This window comes from Tauraco erythrolophus, chromosome 14 (genome assembly GCF_009769465.1).
Source record: "Tauraco erythrolophus isolate bTauEry1 chromosome 14, bTauEry1.pri, whole genome shotgun sequence".
In the NCBI taxonomy this organism is placed as follows: domain Eukaryota; kingdom Metazoa; phylum Chordata; class Aves; order Musophagiformes; family Musophagidae; genus Tauraco; species Tauraco erythrolophus.
Window position 1 is genome coordinate 21562282 of NC_141478.1, and position 14015 is coordinate 21576296.

The following is a 14015-nucleotide window of genomic DNA, read 5'->3' on the forward strand; positions in this document are numbered from 1 at the left end:
GAGTCCTGTTCGATGCTACCACGGGCATCCCTGGAGAGCGTCCCCGTCGCAGTCGGCCTGAGACCTGACCAGCTCAGCTCACGCAATGGTTGACTCTCACTCCTCTTTCACCTCCCAGAGGATGAGGTTGCGCCTGGCCAAGATCTTGGCCGTCTTCCTGGTGAGCAGTTTCTCCCGGAGCAGGGGCCACAGGATGGTGTAGCTCTGCAGGTTGCAGTGGGTGAGTGTCATCCCCGCGTCAGCATGGGCAGGGAGCTCCAGGGCTCCCCAAAGCTCCTGCAAGGCCTTGGCTGTGGCCAATGTGTTGCCCTCGTTGAGCTGTTGCTGCAGGTGCCTCTTCAGCAGGTTCTTCAGCCTGTAGGAAGGGGCCTTGGGCAGTTTTTCTTTGATCAAGGACAACATATCCACGTAACCACCCACGACACGGCAGAAGTCCACTTTTGTGCCCGTAGCATCCAGGGCTTTAAAGAGAGCAGGCAGCTCTGGTGCCCAGAAGTTATAGACGACAAGGATGGGCCTGGTGAGTGGTGAGAGGTACCAGAGGAGGTGCTGCATCCCCACATCCATGGGGACGCCCTGGGAGAACAGCTCCAGCAGCGACTCGGGCGTCTGAACTAGCATCTTGAAGGTGTGCTCTCCATTTGCTGCTGCCACCTCCATCACGTGCTGGGCTGCAGGAAGGAAAGGAGAGGGCTGGGGTAAGTATTTGGGGTGCCCCTCTCCACACCCCGCCCCACCCAGTCCCCCATGCCAAGGGAAGGCAATGCTCACTTTGCTGGTCGACCTTCATGCTGAGGAACACCAAGGTGCTCAGCTCAGACCCGTCATCCCAGGGGCTGGTGGGGCCGGTGCTGAGGTGAGGTGAGGTGCCACTCTCGGACCATATGGGGCTGGAAGGCTTCTTGCTGTCCCTGGGCTTGCTGGAGGCCTGCAAGAGATTGGAGAAGGTGGCTGAGCCCTGTCTGCCTGCTTGGACCTGGCTGAGATGGCATGAGGAGCACCCTTGGGTGGGCCATTGGCCATGGTTGCGTGCCATGAAACCCACAGGGTCTGATGTCCCGGCACTGCCAGGGTGCATGTTGTGTCTCAGGAGTGGGCTGGCTGTGGGGAACCCCGTTGAGAACCCACAATCAGGGTCTGGGTCAAGTGAGCAAGAGCAGAGCCCTGAATGCAGCTCATGCTAAGCAGGGGGTGGGATCCAGGCAGTGGATCCACACAGGTCTGGGGACTCACTGTCCTTTTTTGCACACCTTCTGTGGATCCAGGTCACTCGGGGACCTAAATGTGGCGGAGCAACCTCACTGCAGGAGATACCGCTGGACTTCAAGATCTATTTGACCCTGAATCAGGCTGGGAGGAGGTTTGGTGCCTCTCCAGGCTCAGCAGACCCTGAGCCTACAGCGATGCTTCCCAAGGGTGAGCAAAAGCAGCCACACCAACCATCTCCTGCCCAGCCTTAGCAGGGATGGACATCCCCAGGGAATACGGGAAGAGTAGACCAGCAACGCATTCGAGATGCTCCAACCTTGGTTCTCCTCCCTCTTTCCCCCAGGGACAATCTTGCAGCCCCAACTGGTGTCCACCAGCTCTCTGCACCTTCACCTCCAGCCCAGGAGCGGTGGAGTCGTGGTTGGACCTGTGTCTGCAGGGGTGGGAGCAAAGCCGAGTGCTCCCCAGCTCGGGGGGACGTGGGATCACTTGAAGACCGGGTTAAAATTCGGTGTTTGAGGGGTTCCTCTGCCTGGGAAGGGACAGGAGAAGGACAGTGCTGGTGGTGGCAGCGCCCTGTGTCCCCCCTCGCCTGGCTGTGCCCAAGGTGACCCAGTTGGCTTGAAGGGAGTTAGATGAACCAAGCAACCGTGAGTGCAGATGCCCTTGGTACCCAAACCAGCAATGAGTGACTCCAATTCCTACACAAAAAGCTTTTATTGGAGGGGTTAAGCAGAGGGGGGGAGGAAAAAGTGGTGGATTTTTTTGGGGGGAGGAAAATCACACCCCGTAGAGATGAGCACACAGAGATGGATGGAGCTGGGTGCTGGCAATGCTCGTGTGGCTTCACCTCAGCGTCCAGAGCACACCAGTCCCCAGATGACCCCACAAAGCTGCTCCCCCAGCCCCAAAAACCTCCTTTTCCATGGCTGAGCCTCCAGGCAGGTGCTCAGCCCTCGCCCTCCATCCCCAGGAAGCTGCAGCCTCCCAGGGCTGAGTCCCACTGCCTCATCCCACCCCTCAAACTTTTTTCTCACTCAGCTCCTATTCCCCCCCCCTTTTTCCAGGCTTTAAACCCATTTTTCTCCCCGGCCCTTGAGGTTCCACCATCCTAATGCCCACCACCAGCTTTAACCCCCTTGCTATGCCCTAAAATCCCCATTGTTCCCAAATGCCACCTGATTCACACAGGGATTTCTCCCTCAAAACCCCAGCCTTGAGATTTTTTTGGGAGCGGGGACAGGGTTTTAGCCTCGCAACTCTTTTATTTTAATTATTTTTCCCCCCTTTTAGAGAGGAATGAGGAGAGAAAGGAAAAAAAGCAAAGGAAAGAATGAGTGAGGAAGGCAGCAGCAGGCTGGGATTTAATCTGAAAAGCTTTATTGAAGAGTAAGAAGAGCCTCTGCGTTAGTTTTTACAAAATAAAAAATAACAACGGGGCTGTTATTTCCTCATTAAGGTGGAAAACCAACCCCCCCCCAGCCTGATTCCTAAATCAGCCACTCTCACCCCCGTTCCCAAAGGGATCCCGTGTTGGGGATGGGGTATCTGGGCAGTGATCCCAACCCTTGGTTCATCTAACCACCTCGGCCAGAGCCCTTGGGTCACAACATGCTGATGGGCAGTGCCAGCACCACGGAATGGCACCGTGGCGAGCTCGGGAATGTCGCTTTGGAGATGCTCAGATGGCCCCTACCTGCTCCTGTGGCTCCCAGGAACTTCTCAGCCTGCGTAGGCACAAGGGTGGTGGACACTGCGCAGGGACGCTCCGTTCAACTTGCAAATTTGATTTTTATATGGAAATTGATTGAATTTTTTTGGTTTGTTTTTCTTTTTTTTTTCCTTTTCGCAGCTGAGAACAACCTTTCCAGCGAGGCGGAAAAGGAAAAAGCCGTGAGGAGCGACTTCAAAAGGGTCGTCTTGGGGGATTGGCCGGTGTGAGATCCCACCTCGGAGCACCCAAAGTTGGGGTTTGCTGCCGGCAAGAGAGGACCCGGGCTGCTCCGGGACACCAGGAGGTATCGGCAAAGCTCTTAGCCTAGGAGGATGAGATTTGGGATGGCTCAGGAGCAACCAAAGAGGATGAGAAAGCTGCGAGTTTCTCGCTGGTGCCATAGGAAGGGAGAAGATTCGGGTGGGAGTGTGGCTGGAGGGAAGGGAAAGGCACCCCGGGATGCTGGGGGCAACTGCCTCTTCCATCGGCGGGGTGGCTCAGCAAGGAGAGAGCTCTGGCATTCCACTCACCGCCGTGTCTTCCTCGCTGTCCTCCGAGCTGCAGATGATGATGCTGGTGACTTCTGCGGGATGAAGAGGAGGATGCAGAAGCTCGGAGACTGGTGATTGTTGGTGTTTTTTTTTCTGGATCACGCCGCTTTCCCCATGGGAGGACTCATCTTTTACAAGGACCATGACCCACCCAGCCCTTGTGTGCTCTCAGATGCATCCCAAGGTGGGGGTAACCTCTCCCCTGCTCCTTCCCCCCACCCACCCTGCACCAGCCCCTCCAGAAGACACATTTCATCCTCCTTCCCGGGATGCTGGAGTGGGGCTGGGGCAGCTTGGGGAAGAAAACATGCTTGGCTGAAAACGGTAGTGTGTTCTGCCCCAGGAAAATCCAGAGCTGCTGGAGCAGGAGGCGGGGGGCGTCTCTGTGCTCTTGCCCTGCTGCTACGCTCTTCCCCAGGCTCGGCTTTGGCAGCCTTGGAGGCAGGACACGGAGCTGGACGGAGCATCCGCGTCCACCCCTGAGCTTTGCTCTTGTATTCCCCCGCTCCATGGGAACTGGCTCCCACCCTCCGCTTCTCTGACCCAGGGGAGCTTGGCCAACACTTGGTGCGCCCCGAGGCTGGGAGAGATAGAGGGGACCCCCATAAAGATCTGGGGTGGGGGCAGAGATGGAGTAACGAGGAGGGTCAAGTCCCCAGTCCCCACCTTCATCATCTATGTGGCTGCTGTTGGCACGGATGGTGCTGCCGTTCCGGCCCCGCGCGGAGGTGCTGGGCTCGCTTCTGCCATCCCCCCGGTTGGGACTGGGATGGCTGGGGACCGGCATGGGGTCACACTCCAGCTTCAGCAGCTTGGGTGACATTTGGCTGCCCTGTTCCATGCAGTGCGAGCCCCGCTTGGGCCCCGGCATGACGGGGAGAGCCTGGAAGAGGAGAGCATAGAGGAAAGTAAGGAACCGAGATGGCATCTCCTGGTCCCCAAAGGCTCCTGCGTGGCTGGGGAGGTTCTTACCGGGCTTGTGTGCATCTCTGCAAGGCTGATGGTGAAGGTGGGCTGGACTAGCTCCTCTTGCTGTGGAGAGAGCACGGAGCAGCGTTAGGGTGGACCTCGAGACCACCGACCCTTCTGTGGGGCTGGGGCATCCCCGAGCAGCAGGCAGAGCCGGGGAGGGGGCAGAAACATCTTTAGTAGCAGGGGGAAACTGAGGCACAGCCGCAGGTGCTTGGCAGCGCTACAGGCGGGGAAGACTACGGGGTTTTCCCTGCTGAAAACAAGGGATGAAGCAGCAGGCTCGGAGGAGTGGGATGCTGGTGGGAAACGATGGCTACAGAGCAGGTTCTTCTCTGCCTGGGCAGAAACATCCCTGGTGGGGGTTTAGTGTTGGTGGAGAAATGGGAGTGACGGGCTGGGGAGGGGAAGGCAGAGCCTTGGGAAAGGCTGTGAAGGGCAGAGGAAGGCGGGATACACATTTCGGAGCTCTCTCCGCAACGGTGGCACGCTGGGCCAAAACACAGACATCTCACCAGGTTGTTTTCCAGGGCCACCTCGACTATGGGGACAGCTTGGGAAGTAGGATCTGCAACGGAAAGAGCAGAGCTGCAATCTCGAATCGGGGCCACCAGAGCTCCCACCCGACCGTGGCAACAGCTGAGCTGGGGAAAAACCTGCCCGGCAGCTGCAGCGAGGAAGGGGCAGCTCTGGTCCCCTTTCCCTTTCCCAATTCTTCAGTTTGGGATGGCCCAAGGGGTTTAGGAGCCTCTGGGGACCCAGAAATCACCATCACCAGAGCCTCTCCGATGGGTGGGAGCCCCCAAAGGGGCTCTGACTGTAGGATCAAAGAAGCCAACCTTGGACCCAGTGGAAATAAGCACCCCACGAGAGTGGATTTGGGCTCCTTCTGCTGCAAGGAGGCGGCTCCAAACATTGTGGGACCCAGAGCTGGGTGACGGTGGCCCAAGTGCCCCGTGGCAAGTCCTCACCTGGGTGCCCGGTGACGCGCTTCACCAGCGCCTGCAGCCTGGCTCGGCATTCCGCCAAGTCCCCGGGCTGCGCTCGCTCCCCCTCCGTGGTCGGCTGCAGCTGCCGCAGCTCCTCCAGCGAGGCCTTGATGAAGGGCTGCATGTCCATCACCTCCTGCTCTGTGCCGTAGAGGTTCATCTTCTCCACCAGCCGCTCGCCCGCCTCCATCCGCCGCAGCACCCCCTCCACGCGCCGCAGCTCCCTCGCCAGCTCCCGCCGGCCCTGCTCCTGCCGCGCTTCCACCAGCCCCAGCAGCTCCTCTTCCTCCCGCCGGATCCACCTCACCAGCTGCTCCACGCGCTGCCCGATCAGCTCCCGCGTCTCCCGCTGCGCCCGCTCCAGCCGCGCCGCCTCGTCCTGCAGCTCCGCGTAGGCGGCCTCGAAGCTGCTCCTGTTCCGCCGCAGCTCCCGGCTCATGGCGCTCAGCTCCTCCTGCCTGCGCCGGCTCTCGTCGCGGACGTCGCGGAACTGGGTGTGCTGGTTGTCCAGCAGCGCGCAGGAGCAGCACAGAGCCTTCTCGCACGTGGGGCAGTAGATGCTGGAAGGAAATAGGAGTGTCCTTCAAAGCCGGTAGGTAGGCAAGAAGAGGATTTTGGCTGCGCTGGGTATGATTCTCCCTCCCCAAGAGAGGGCTGAGGAGTTTAACGAGAGGGGAAACTGAGGCACGGGGTAGGAAAGGGCTTTGCCTCACATCGCCAGCTGCAGATGCGGGCATGAAGCTGGGTATTCAACCCATCTTTGCTCTCCTCTTGCAATCCCATATCACACCATGCTCCTGCCCGCGGTCTCGCCGGTCCGAAGGCAGGTGACAAAACCCCCTGAACTCTGCTGTCCCAGTACCGTTGGTCCTGGAGCAGCAGCCCCAAAGCCCATGGTGCAGGATGGGACCCAGGAACAAGGCACCGCTCTCACCTGGAGATGTGACCCTGGTTGGCGTGGCCGGGACTGGAGCAAAAGAGATTGCAGGACTTTCTGGAGTCTTCCAGAAAGCGATGAGCTGAATCAGCACGAAGCTCCTCCACCCTCCTGGCCTCATGGTTCCTCTTCTTGAAGAACCACTGATGGTCCTCAAAGCACTTGGTGCACAGGAACTCCTCACACTCAGAGCACCACACCATTGCCACTTCTTTCCGGCACCGGCTACAGCTCGGGCCACCGCCGTCACGTATCTTCTTGTAGACGCTGAGCTTGGCCTGAAGGTTTTTGTAGAGCAGGTTGTCCATGTCGGGGATGCCACTGGCCTGCGGGATGGGCGTCCCGCACACGGGGCACTGCCCCACGGGCTTGTTCTCGCTCAGGCAGGTGAGGCACAAGGTGTGGAGGCAGGTGAGGAGCTTGAGGTCGGGCGATTCCTGCCGGCAGCGCTCGCAGAGGACGAACTGGAAGTCATCTTCCATGGCGGGAGGGTGGGACGGGGGGGAGCACGGAGGGGTTCCCACCCCTGCTCCCGACTCCTTGGGGGCAGCAGTGCCGGCTCCATCTAGGTGGGTTTTGGGGGGGGAACCCATTGGAGCACGTGAGATGGAAGGGGCCGGGAGACTTAGTCCCACCCATGGAGGGGGTGGGGGGCACTTTACCCCCCCCGGCTGCAGGGAAGGGGTGAGCAGAGGGTGAGGGGGTGGCAGCGCCCCGGGAAGGCAGAGGCTTTCCTGGGGGGACCAACCCCCTCGGGGGCTCTGCTCCCCCCTCCCCAACCTCCTTCCTTTCGGGGAATTTTGGATTTCGAAACAGGAGGGGAGGGAGGGACACGCTGCAAGGGGACTTTACTCTGGCTTTGCTGTCACCGCTTCTTCCTGCCCTGGGGGGGTTGGGGGGGGGGGAGGGCAGGGGAGACCCTGGAGACGGTCGTGTCGTCGTTTCGCCCCTCCCCCCCCCCGCCCCATTCCCGCAAAACCTCCCGGGCAGCACCCCCTGCACCAGCCCCCACCCTCCCGGGCCTCCGCCCGCGCAGGCAGGACCCCCCCGAATAACTCAGGGACCCTCCCCGCCCCCCTTACCACCTCCCCTCCCCATGCGATGGTTTTGCACCCTAAAAAAATCACTCCCCCCCCCCACCCCATCCAAGCAGCCAATGCCCGCGGGTCTCTTTGGGGGTCCCGTGGGCCAGGTTTGTCCCCCCTCCCCATCTAAAAAAATGGGGGGACCCCCCCCTTACCTGCCGGGGCGCCGGGGCCGGGCGGCGGGGGGGCGGCGGGGCTGTCGGGCATGGGCGCGGCGGGGCCGAGCGGCGTTTACCGGGGACTTTCGTTTTCCCCAGGCGGCCTGGGGGAGGAAGATGAGGAGGAGGAGCTGCTGGGAAGGCGGGGAAGATTACCGGGGAGGAAGAGGTGCGCGGGGCCGGGGAGTAGGAGGGAGGGAGTGGGGGTTCCCCCCCCCCGCCCCCCGCCCGCTCCTGCCTTCCCGGGATGCCGGTACCGGAGGAAACTTTGAGGGGCGGGGAGGGGGAGACGCTGGTACCGGGGGCGAAAGATGGTACCGGGATGGGGATGCTGGTACCGGGGTGGGGATGATGATACCGGGGGTGGGGGGATGCTGGCACCGGGGGAGGATGCTGGTACCAGAGTGAGGATGTTGGTACTGGGAGAGGGATGCTGGTACTGAAGGGGGAAGACAGGTACTGGGCTGGGGATGCTGGCATCAGGGGGGTGTGTGGGATCAGGTGGCAAAGCTCTGCTTCAGCTTCTGGGTCTGAGCCCCGCGCCGTGCTGGGTGCGTGTCTGGGTGCCAGCTCGGCTACAAGGGCTGCTGCTGTGCCTGGGGAAGGGTCTCAGGCCCCCGCTTCAGCCAAGGAGGGGGGCTTTAAACCTGCCCTATTGCTACCCACCACCCTCCGGGCTGCTCTTTGGTCTCCCCTACCCTTTGCATGCCAGTGAGATGGAGCGGGGGGGCTTTGGCACCGTGAGAAGGCCATGCCAGCACAGGAATTACCAGGGAAAAATACCTCTCCTGCTTCTCTGTGGGGCTGGGGTACCCTCCGGAGCCCCCCAAGATGAATGTGTGATGGAAGACTCTGTCCTCCCCATGGCTAGCGGGAACGCTTCCCGGTTAAGGCCTCTCCAGGAAAAAACTCACCCAGCCGTGAGCCGCGAGCCGTTCCGTCCCTGTGCCGTCAGCAGCCACATGACAAGCAGACCAGGAAGCTCCAGCAGCTCCATCCTTCCCTACCGCAGCATCCTCACCGCGGCCTCCACGGCCACAGGGCTGGTGGCCAGCGACAGCCCGGGACTCATCTCCCAATTCCGAAGCCGAAGGTGGCTACGGGGCTGCGCGTTTTGGCTCCCGGCTCCAGCATCCTCCGCGATAAGAGCGGGGCTCACCGACTCTTCTCCGGCGTCTCTCCGGTTGCACGTCAAGGCGAGGAGGTTTGCGGGGAGGTCGGATTGGGTCGGGAACGGGCAGGAGCCGTGCTGGCCGCGGAGGCGGCTGCGATGGCAACGGGGAGCCGGGCTTAGTGGGCTCTGAGCAGCGGGAGCGGGGTGCCAGGCACCAGCACCATGTTCAGCCGCTCAGGATACCAGGCGCTTCCCTTGGGAGACTTCGACCGCTTCCAGCAGTCCAGCATCGGGCTCTACGGTGCCCAGAAGGGCTTCTTCTCCTTTGGATCCAAGCAAGACCCTCTGGGGCCGGCCGGGAATACCGCAGGTGAGTCCCAACCTCAGAGGGGAGGTGCCACCTTCCTCCCCATGGCCACTTCTGCTGTTGGGTGTCACGTTGGCTGGGTGCCCCCACCCTGCTGTCTTCTCTGGGGTGTGGGGTACCTGGGGGGAGAGGTTTGGTTGGGGGTTCACGAGCAGGGCAGAGGGTTTTGGAGCAGGTACATCCCTCTTTCACCTCCCTGCAGACTCCTCCCAGGGTTGGCTGTCCTGGATCTGCCATGGCATTATCACCTCCTTGGTCTTCTTGCTGATGATTGTCACCTTCCCCATCTCAGGATGGTTTGCCTTGAAGGTAAGGGAGGAAAGCAGGCGAGGAGCGGGGTGGCAACCTCTCCTCCGTGGAGGGGGACGTTCCCATTGCTCCTGGCACCACGGGACTCAGGGTTTTGCCTCTGCTCTGGTCTAAATTTTCCTGTTCCAGATCGTGCCCACCTACGAGCGAATGATCGTCTTCCGCCTGGGCCGTGTCCGGGCACCGCAGGGACCTGGCGTGGTCCTGCTGCTGCCTTTCATCGATCACTGGCAGCGAGTGGATCTGAGGACCAGGGCGTTCAACGTGCCCCCCTGCAAGGTGAGCTGCCTTGGGCCTCAGGGCAGGGTGGGGAGACATCTCTAAAATACCCAGAGCAGGTGGATTTGGGGATGGTCTGACCCTTGGTGCCACGCACAGACCCAACTTTCAGGTCCTTCACCATCAAAGCGAGGTGAGGGGGGAGTTGTAGCTGGTGCTGTGAACCCAGAGTCCTCACCTGCCTGCGGTTGAAAAGCTCCTCTTGACTTTGCGCACCTTCTTCTATGCACGTTCCTGGCTGGAGACATCTCAAAAACTTCGGTCCATGTCCTTCCCAGATACCTTTCAATAACAGCCCCATGCTGGAAATCGGCCTCAAGGTTCAGACTGGTCCAAACTTCATCATTTGGGCTGGTTTTACTTCTAATAACCCTCATGATAAAGAGATCTAGAGCCGGTTGCCAGCTGGGAAAGAAGCAAATGCCTTTGCTCCCAGGCACTACACACAAGGGTTGGGCCATGGGGTGGAGAAGGGGAGAGATTCCGACCACTCTCTCTGCCCCAGCTGACCTCCAAGGACGGGGCGATCATCTCCATGGGCGCCGATGTCCAATTCCGGGTGTGGGACCCTGTGTTGTCCGTCATGATGGTGAAGGACCTCATCGCGGCCACCCGGATGACAGCGCAGAATGCCATGACCAAGACCTTGATGAAGAAGAGCTTCTGTGAGATCCAGGTGGAGAAGCTGAGGATCGGGGAGCAGCTGCTGGTAAGAACTTCCCCAGCCCTGCACAGAACCCCCCTCACCCCCCAAACCTTCATGCTCTTGGTGTGGAAGTAACAGTAAGGGAAAGGTGGAGCTGCTGAAAGTCCATCTGGCCATGGCCTTGGCCAAGGAGAGATGCTGGGAACATGTGGTGATGAGCAAGGTGCAGATACCTTCAGCCTGTGGGTCTCTGGAGCTCTGTGGCTTATCTTGAAGGGCTTTGGCCACGTGTTGTCAGCAGGCTTAAATTTGACCTCCGTATCTCCACCAGGAAAATGTCTGGAGGGGTCTGCAAACAGGAAGGGGCTTTTGAGGAGAGAAGCTGGGCAGGGCAGTGGCAGAGGGACGATGAGTAGTGGCCACAGCTGACCTGGGCCAGACCAAGAGCTTGTGGGTTGAAGGTCTACAGGGGATGATACAGAAGGAGGCTGGGGGTATCTCTGCAGTGTCTGGGGTGGTTTGGAAGCCAGAGATGCTGCTTGGTGGGCCGTCATACCAGGACGTGTCGCCCAAGGAAAAACAAGGAAAGGGGCCAGCCTGGGAGGGAGCCATGGAAAAGGGAACAAGAGAGAGCCATCCTCCCCGTCCCAACCTCCTCCAAGCCAGGAGAGCAACTAGGGGAGCTGGGTTGAACATAAGAGTGGACAGCTCAGAGGAGGTGGCCTATTGAGCCTGGTCCAACACCCCACATCTAAAGCTGGTGGGTAGCAGGATTATGAGCTATGGGATGCCCGTGGTTGGGGGTGCTACAGTGGGTAGTCTCCATGACCTTACCTGGCTTTGCCTGGGCTGGCAACACCTCTCCCTTTCTTCCTGGCTCTGCAGCTGGAGATCAATGACATGACCAAGTCCTGGGGCCTGGAGGTGGACCGGGTGGAGCTGAGCATGGAGGCTGTGCTGCAGCCACCCCAGGAGAACCTGGTGGGCCCTCTGGCCACCGTGCCACCTGTCCCTGGGCTGGAGGGGTTGGATGGCACCATTCAGCAGCTGGCTGCCCATTTCTTCAGCAACACTCTGGCTCTGGCAGGCAGCAGGACCGGCGCTCCAGAGGCAGGTAACCAACCCAAGGCCACCACTTCTCTGCTGGGGGATGTCCCTCCTGCCAGGTGACCTTTGTGGCCGTTGGTCAGAGGAGTCAAAGTCCAGAGATACCATGCTCCTACGAGCACAGAGCTGGCAGGGGAAGGAGAGAGGACGGCTTTGGGCACAGCTCCATCCAGCATGTGGCAACCTTTCTAAGAAGACATTGGAGATGGGACTTGGGAGGGGAGGGGCAGATCTGCAGGAGCCTGGGCTCAAGACGAACTCAGATCTCAGCGTTTCCATCAGGCAAACCCAAGCCTGAGCTTGCTGAGAGGATCACATCTGAGGGCAACTGGCAAAACTGTGTTGTCCTCTTCTTGCTTAGCTGGAAAATTGCTGGAGAAGTGGGTTTCTCTGCTCCCAAGACCTTTTCTAGCGGGTCCATGCAGACCAGGAAAGTTGACCACTCAAAGGTGTCCCCTTAACTTGCTTCTGTCCCGTTGTCCCCAGCAGACAGCATGGAGACATTGAATGAGGTGGAGCCTTCCACCGCTCCCCTCCTCGCCACCACCGGCAGCGCCCGGAGGAAGCCCAGCGCAGACGAGCTGCTCTCGGCGGTGGAGCCCATCCTCTCTGAGGCCCTGGTCGGCCAGGTGGGAGCATCCTACCAGGTCAACATCACCCTGCCCAGCGGCGCCCAGAGCACCTACTTCATAGACCTCTCCTCAGGTCACCAACCACTCTTTGGGGTTGTTGTGTCGGAGGTGGGAGGGTGTTTTGTGCCCGTGCCCCCTTTGCATGCTGTGAACCCCACCAAGCTTCGTGGTAGGGGGTCTCAAACCAAGCCCGTTTGGTAGCTCCATGAGAGGCACCCCAGGGTCCATCAGCTGAGCACTGCAGTTTGGCGACCGTGGCCTTCAGTTCATTAAACTTCCCTGGAAGTCCAAAGTATAATTTGATTTGGGTTAAAGCCAAAACCCCAAAAATTTTCTTTCAGACAGAGAGTACTGATAGAAAATTGGCAGCCAGGTCTCCTCAAGGCTGGCCAGGTGGGATGGCTCACAGACCAAAGGGCTTGTTGGCTCTTCTGTGCCACCATCTCAAGCGGATAGCGATGGAGGGCAGTGCCTTGAGCCACTGCCATGCTGGAAGATGTCCTCCCAGCACCCTAATCCATCCCCCCACTGTTGCTGGTGGCCATGGCAAAAGTAGGACAGGGCTTGGAGGTGGACCACTGTAGCAGGACATTGGTGGAACAACACAAGAGAAATTTATCTCCATAAGGAGTGAGGACGCTTGTCTCCGAAATCCCCTGGCCAGGCCCTTGTCTGTCATCTGGCCCAACTCAACCCAGAAGAAATGGTGGGGGGAAAACCTCAGCAGGCAAGGCTGGCTCCTGAAGCCTTCTGTTTCTCCCTCTCCCACCCATCATGTCCTACAGGCAGCGGACGAGCTGGCCACGGCGTGCCCGAGGGCAGCCCCGACGTCATTCTGGAAGTGGCGGAGGAAGATCTGCAGGACCTCTTCTTGGGTGACCTGCGCCCCTTGAGTGCCTACATGAGCGGGAAGCTGCAGGTGAAAGGCGACCTGCACCTTGCCCTGAAGCTGGAGGAGCTCGTCAAGGCGATGAAGCAACGCAGATAGAGCGTGCGCGTGGGCGCGTGTCTGTGTGCATGTGTCTGTGTAGGTGTGCAAAAGGAGGGGACGTACGGGGGTGCTGCGCAGTGGGGACCTTGTCCTGCTGGAGCTCCTGCTGCCCTCCCCATGGAGGCTGCAGGAGATGGGTGAAGAGCTGAGCAGGGAAACTGAGGCTGAGCTCCGTTGCCTGTCCTTGTCCTTGGCTTCAGCTCCTCTGCCCATCTTTTGCCTACAACGTTACGGGATGGGAACCAGTTTGCTTCCAGGTCCCTTGGCCAGCATGCCACCAGGGCACTGACCCAGCGGTGGTGCCCCCACAACGGGCATCTCAAACTGGAAGGAGCATGAGCTGAGTAGATTGGATGGAGAAGAGCTTGGGGACACGGTGACCAAGGATGGGGTTGGGTGGGCAGCCGAAGCGAGCCATGAGGGCTGGCTAGACCAGGCTGGGATGCCACCAGCGGGCTGGGGTCAGGCTCCAAGCGTGGCACCGCCAGCACTTCTGGGGAAGGAGCAGAGGTGACGATTTGAGGAATGACCTTCCTGGAGGTACCTGAACCTTCCCGACACAGCGGTTTGTAATGAGTCGTTGCGCTAAATTCGTGCTTCAAAGTGCTTTCTCGTGCGTGGCGTGAGGTTCTGCCCGCAGCGGCGGGGGGACTGTATATAGGCACATATAGATACGGATTTATTTTGTAAGCTTCCTTTCGGTCAACGCTCCGTGGACAATAAACCTGCTCTGCAGCCTTGGGCAGTGATGGGCTGATGGCCTCCGCAGGCAGACAGGGCTGCGCCACTCGGTGCCTCAGTTTCCCCAAGGGACCTGACGTTGCTGAGTAAAGAGGTCACGTGCTGGACAGGGCATGGGAGCTGCTGCCAGTCAAGGAGGCTCCATGGTGTGGCTCCATCTCCCCGTACAGTGGTGATGAACACATGAAGTCCCACCACGGCCTGACGGTGCAAGGAG

The 14015-nt window shown here is 59.9% G+C and overlaps 2 protein-coding genes across 3 annotated transcripts; one reads left to right on the forward strand and one right to left on the reverse strand.

Annotated features, from left to right (window-relative positions):
* Positions 1–96: 96 nt before the first annotated feature.
* LOC104375657 (protein PML-like) lies at positions 97–7661 on the reverse strand. The gene is made up of 9 exons (XM_086620582.1): positions 7610–7661; positions 6367–6934; positions 5415–5992; positions 4959–5011; positions 4447–4506; positions 4141–4357; positions 3454–3506; positions 772–928; positions 97–671 (listed from the first exon to the last, which is right to left on the reverse strand). The coding sequence occupies exons 1-9, from the start codon at positions 7659–7661 to the stop codon at positions 97–99; spliced, it is 2313 nt and encodes a 770-aa protein (XP_086476708.1).
* A 1281-nt stretch (positions 7662–8942) lies between these two features.
* STOML1 (stomatin like 1) lies at positions 8943–13054 on the forward strand. 2 transcript variants are annotated; one of them, XM_009982503.2, is made up of 7 exons: positions 8943–9096; positions 9296–9402; positions 9532–9681; positions 10187–10390; positions 11213–11441; positions 11924–12139; positions 12852–13054. In XM_009982503.2, exons 1-7 carry the CDS (start codon positions 8949–8951, stop codon positions 13052–13054), a joined length of 1257 nt encoding a protein of 418 aa, XP_009980805.2. In that variant the 5' UTR covers positions 8943–8948. The 2 variants fall into 2 exon arrangements, with proteins under 2 accessions (XP_009980805.2, XP_086476532.1); XM_086620406.1 differs by having other exon boundaries at positions 8949–9096; positions 11921–12139.
* Positions 13055–14015: the final 961 nt, after the last annotated feature.

Coding starts and splice junctions, on each gene's coding strand:
- LOC104375657 (XM_086620582.1), bottom strand. CDS start 7,661: ATGCCCGACAGCCCCGCCGCCCCCCCGCCGCCCGGCCCCGGCGCCCCG. Junction 4,358..4,446: donor CAGAGATGCACACAAGCCCG/GTAAGAACCTCC, acceptor CTCCTCTTCCAG/GCTCTCCCCGTCATGCCGGG. Junction 929..3,453: donor ACAGCGAGGAAGACACGGCG/GTGAGTGGAATG, acceptor AATCTCTTGCAG/GCCTCCAGCAAGCCCAGGGA.
- STOML1 (XM_086620406.1), top strand. CDS start 8,949: ATGTTCAGCCGCTCAGGATACCAGGCGCTTCCCTTGGGAGACTTCGAC. Junction 9,097..9,295: donor GCCGGCCGGGAATACCGCAG/GTGAGTCCCAAC, acceptor ACCTCCCTGCAG/ACTCCTCCCAGGGTTGGCTG. Junction 9,403..9,531: donor CAGGATGGTTTGCCTTGAAG/GTAAGGGAGGAA, acceptor TTCCTGTTCCAG/ATCGTGCCCACCTACGAGCG.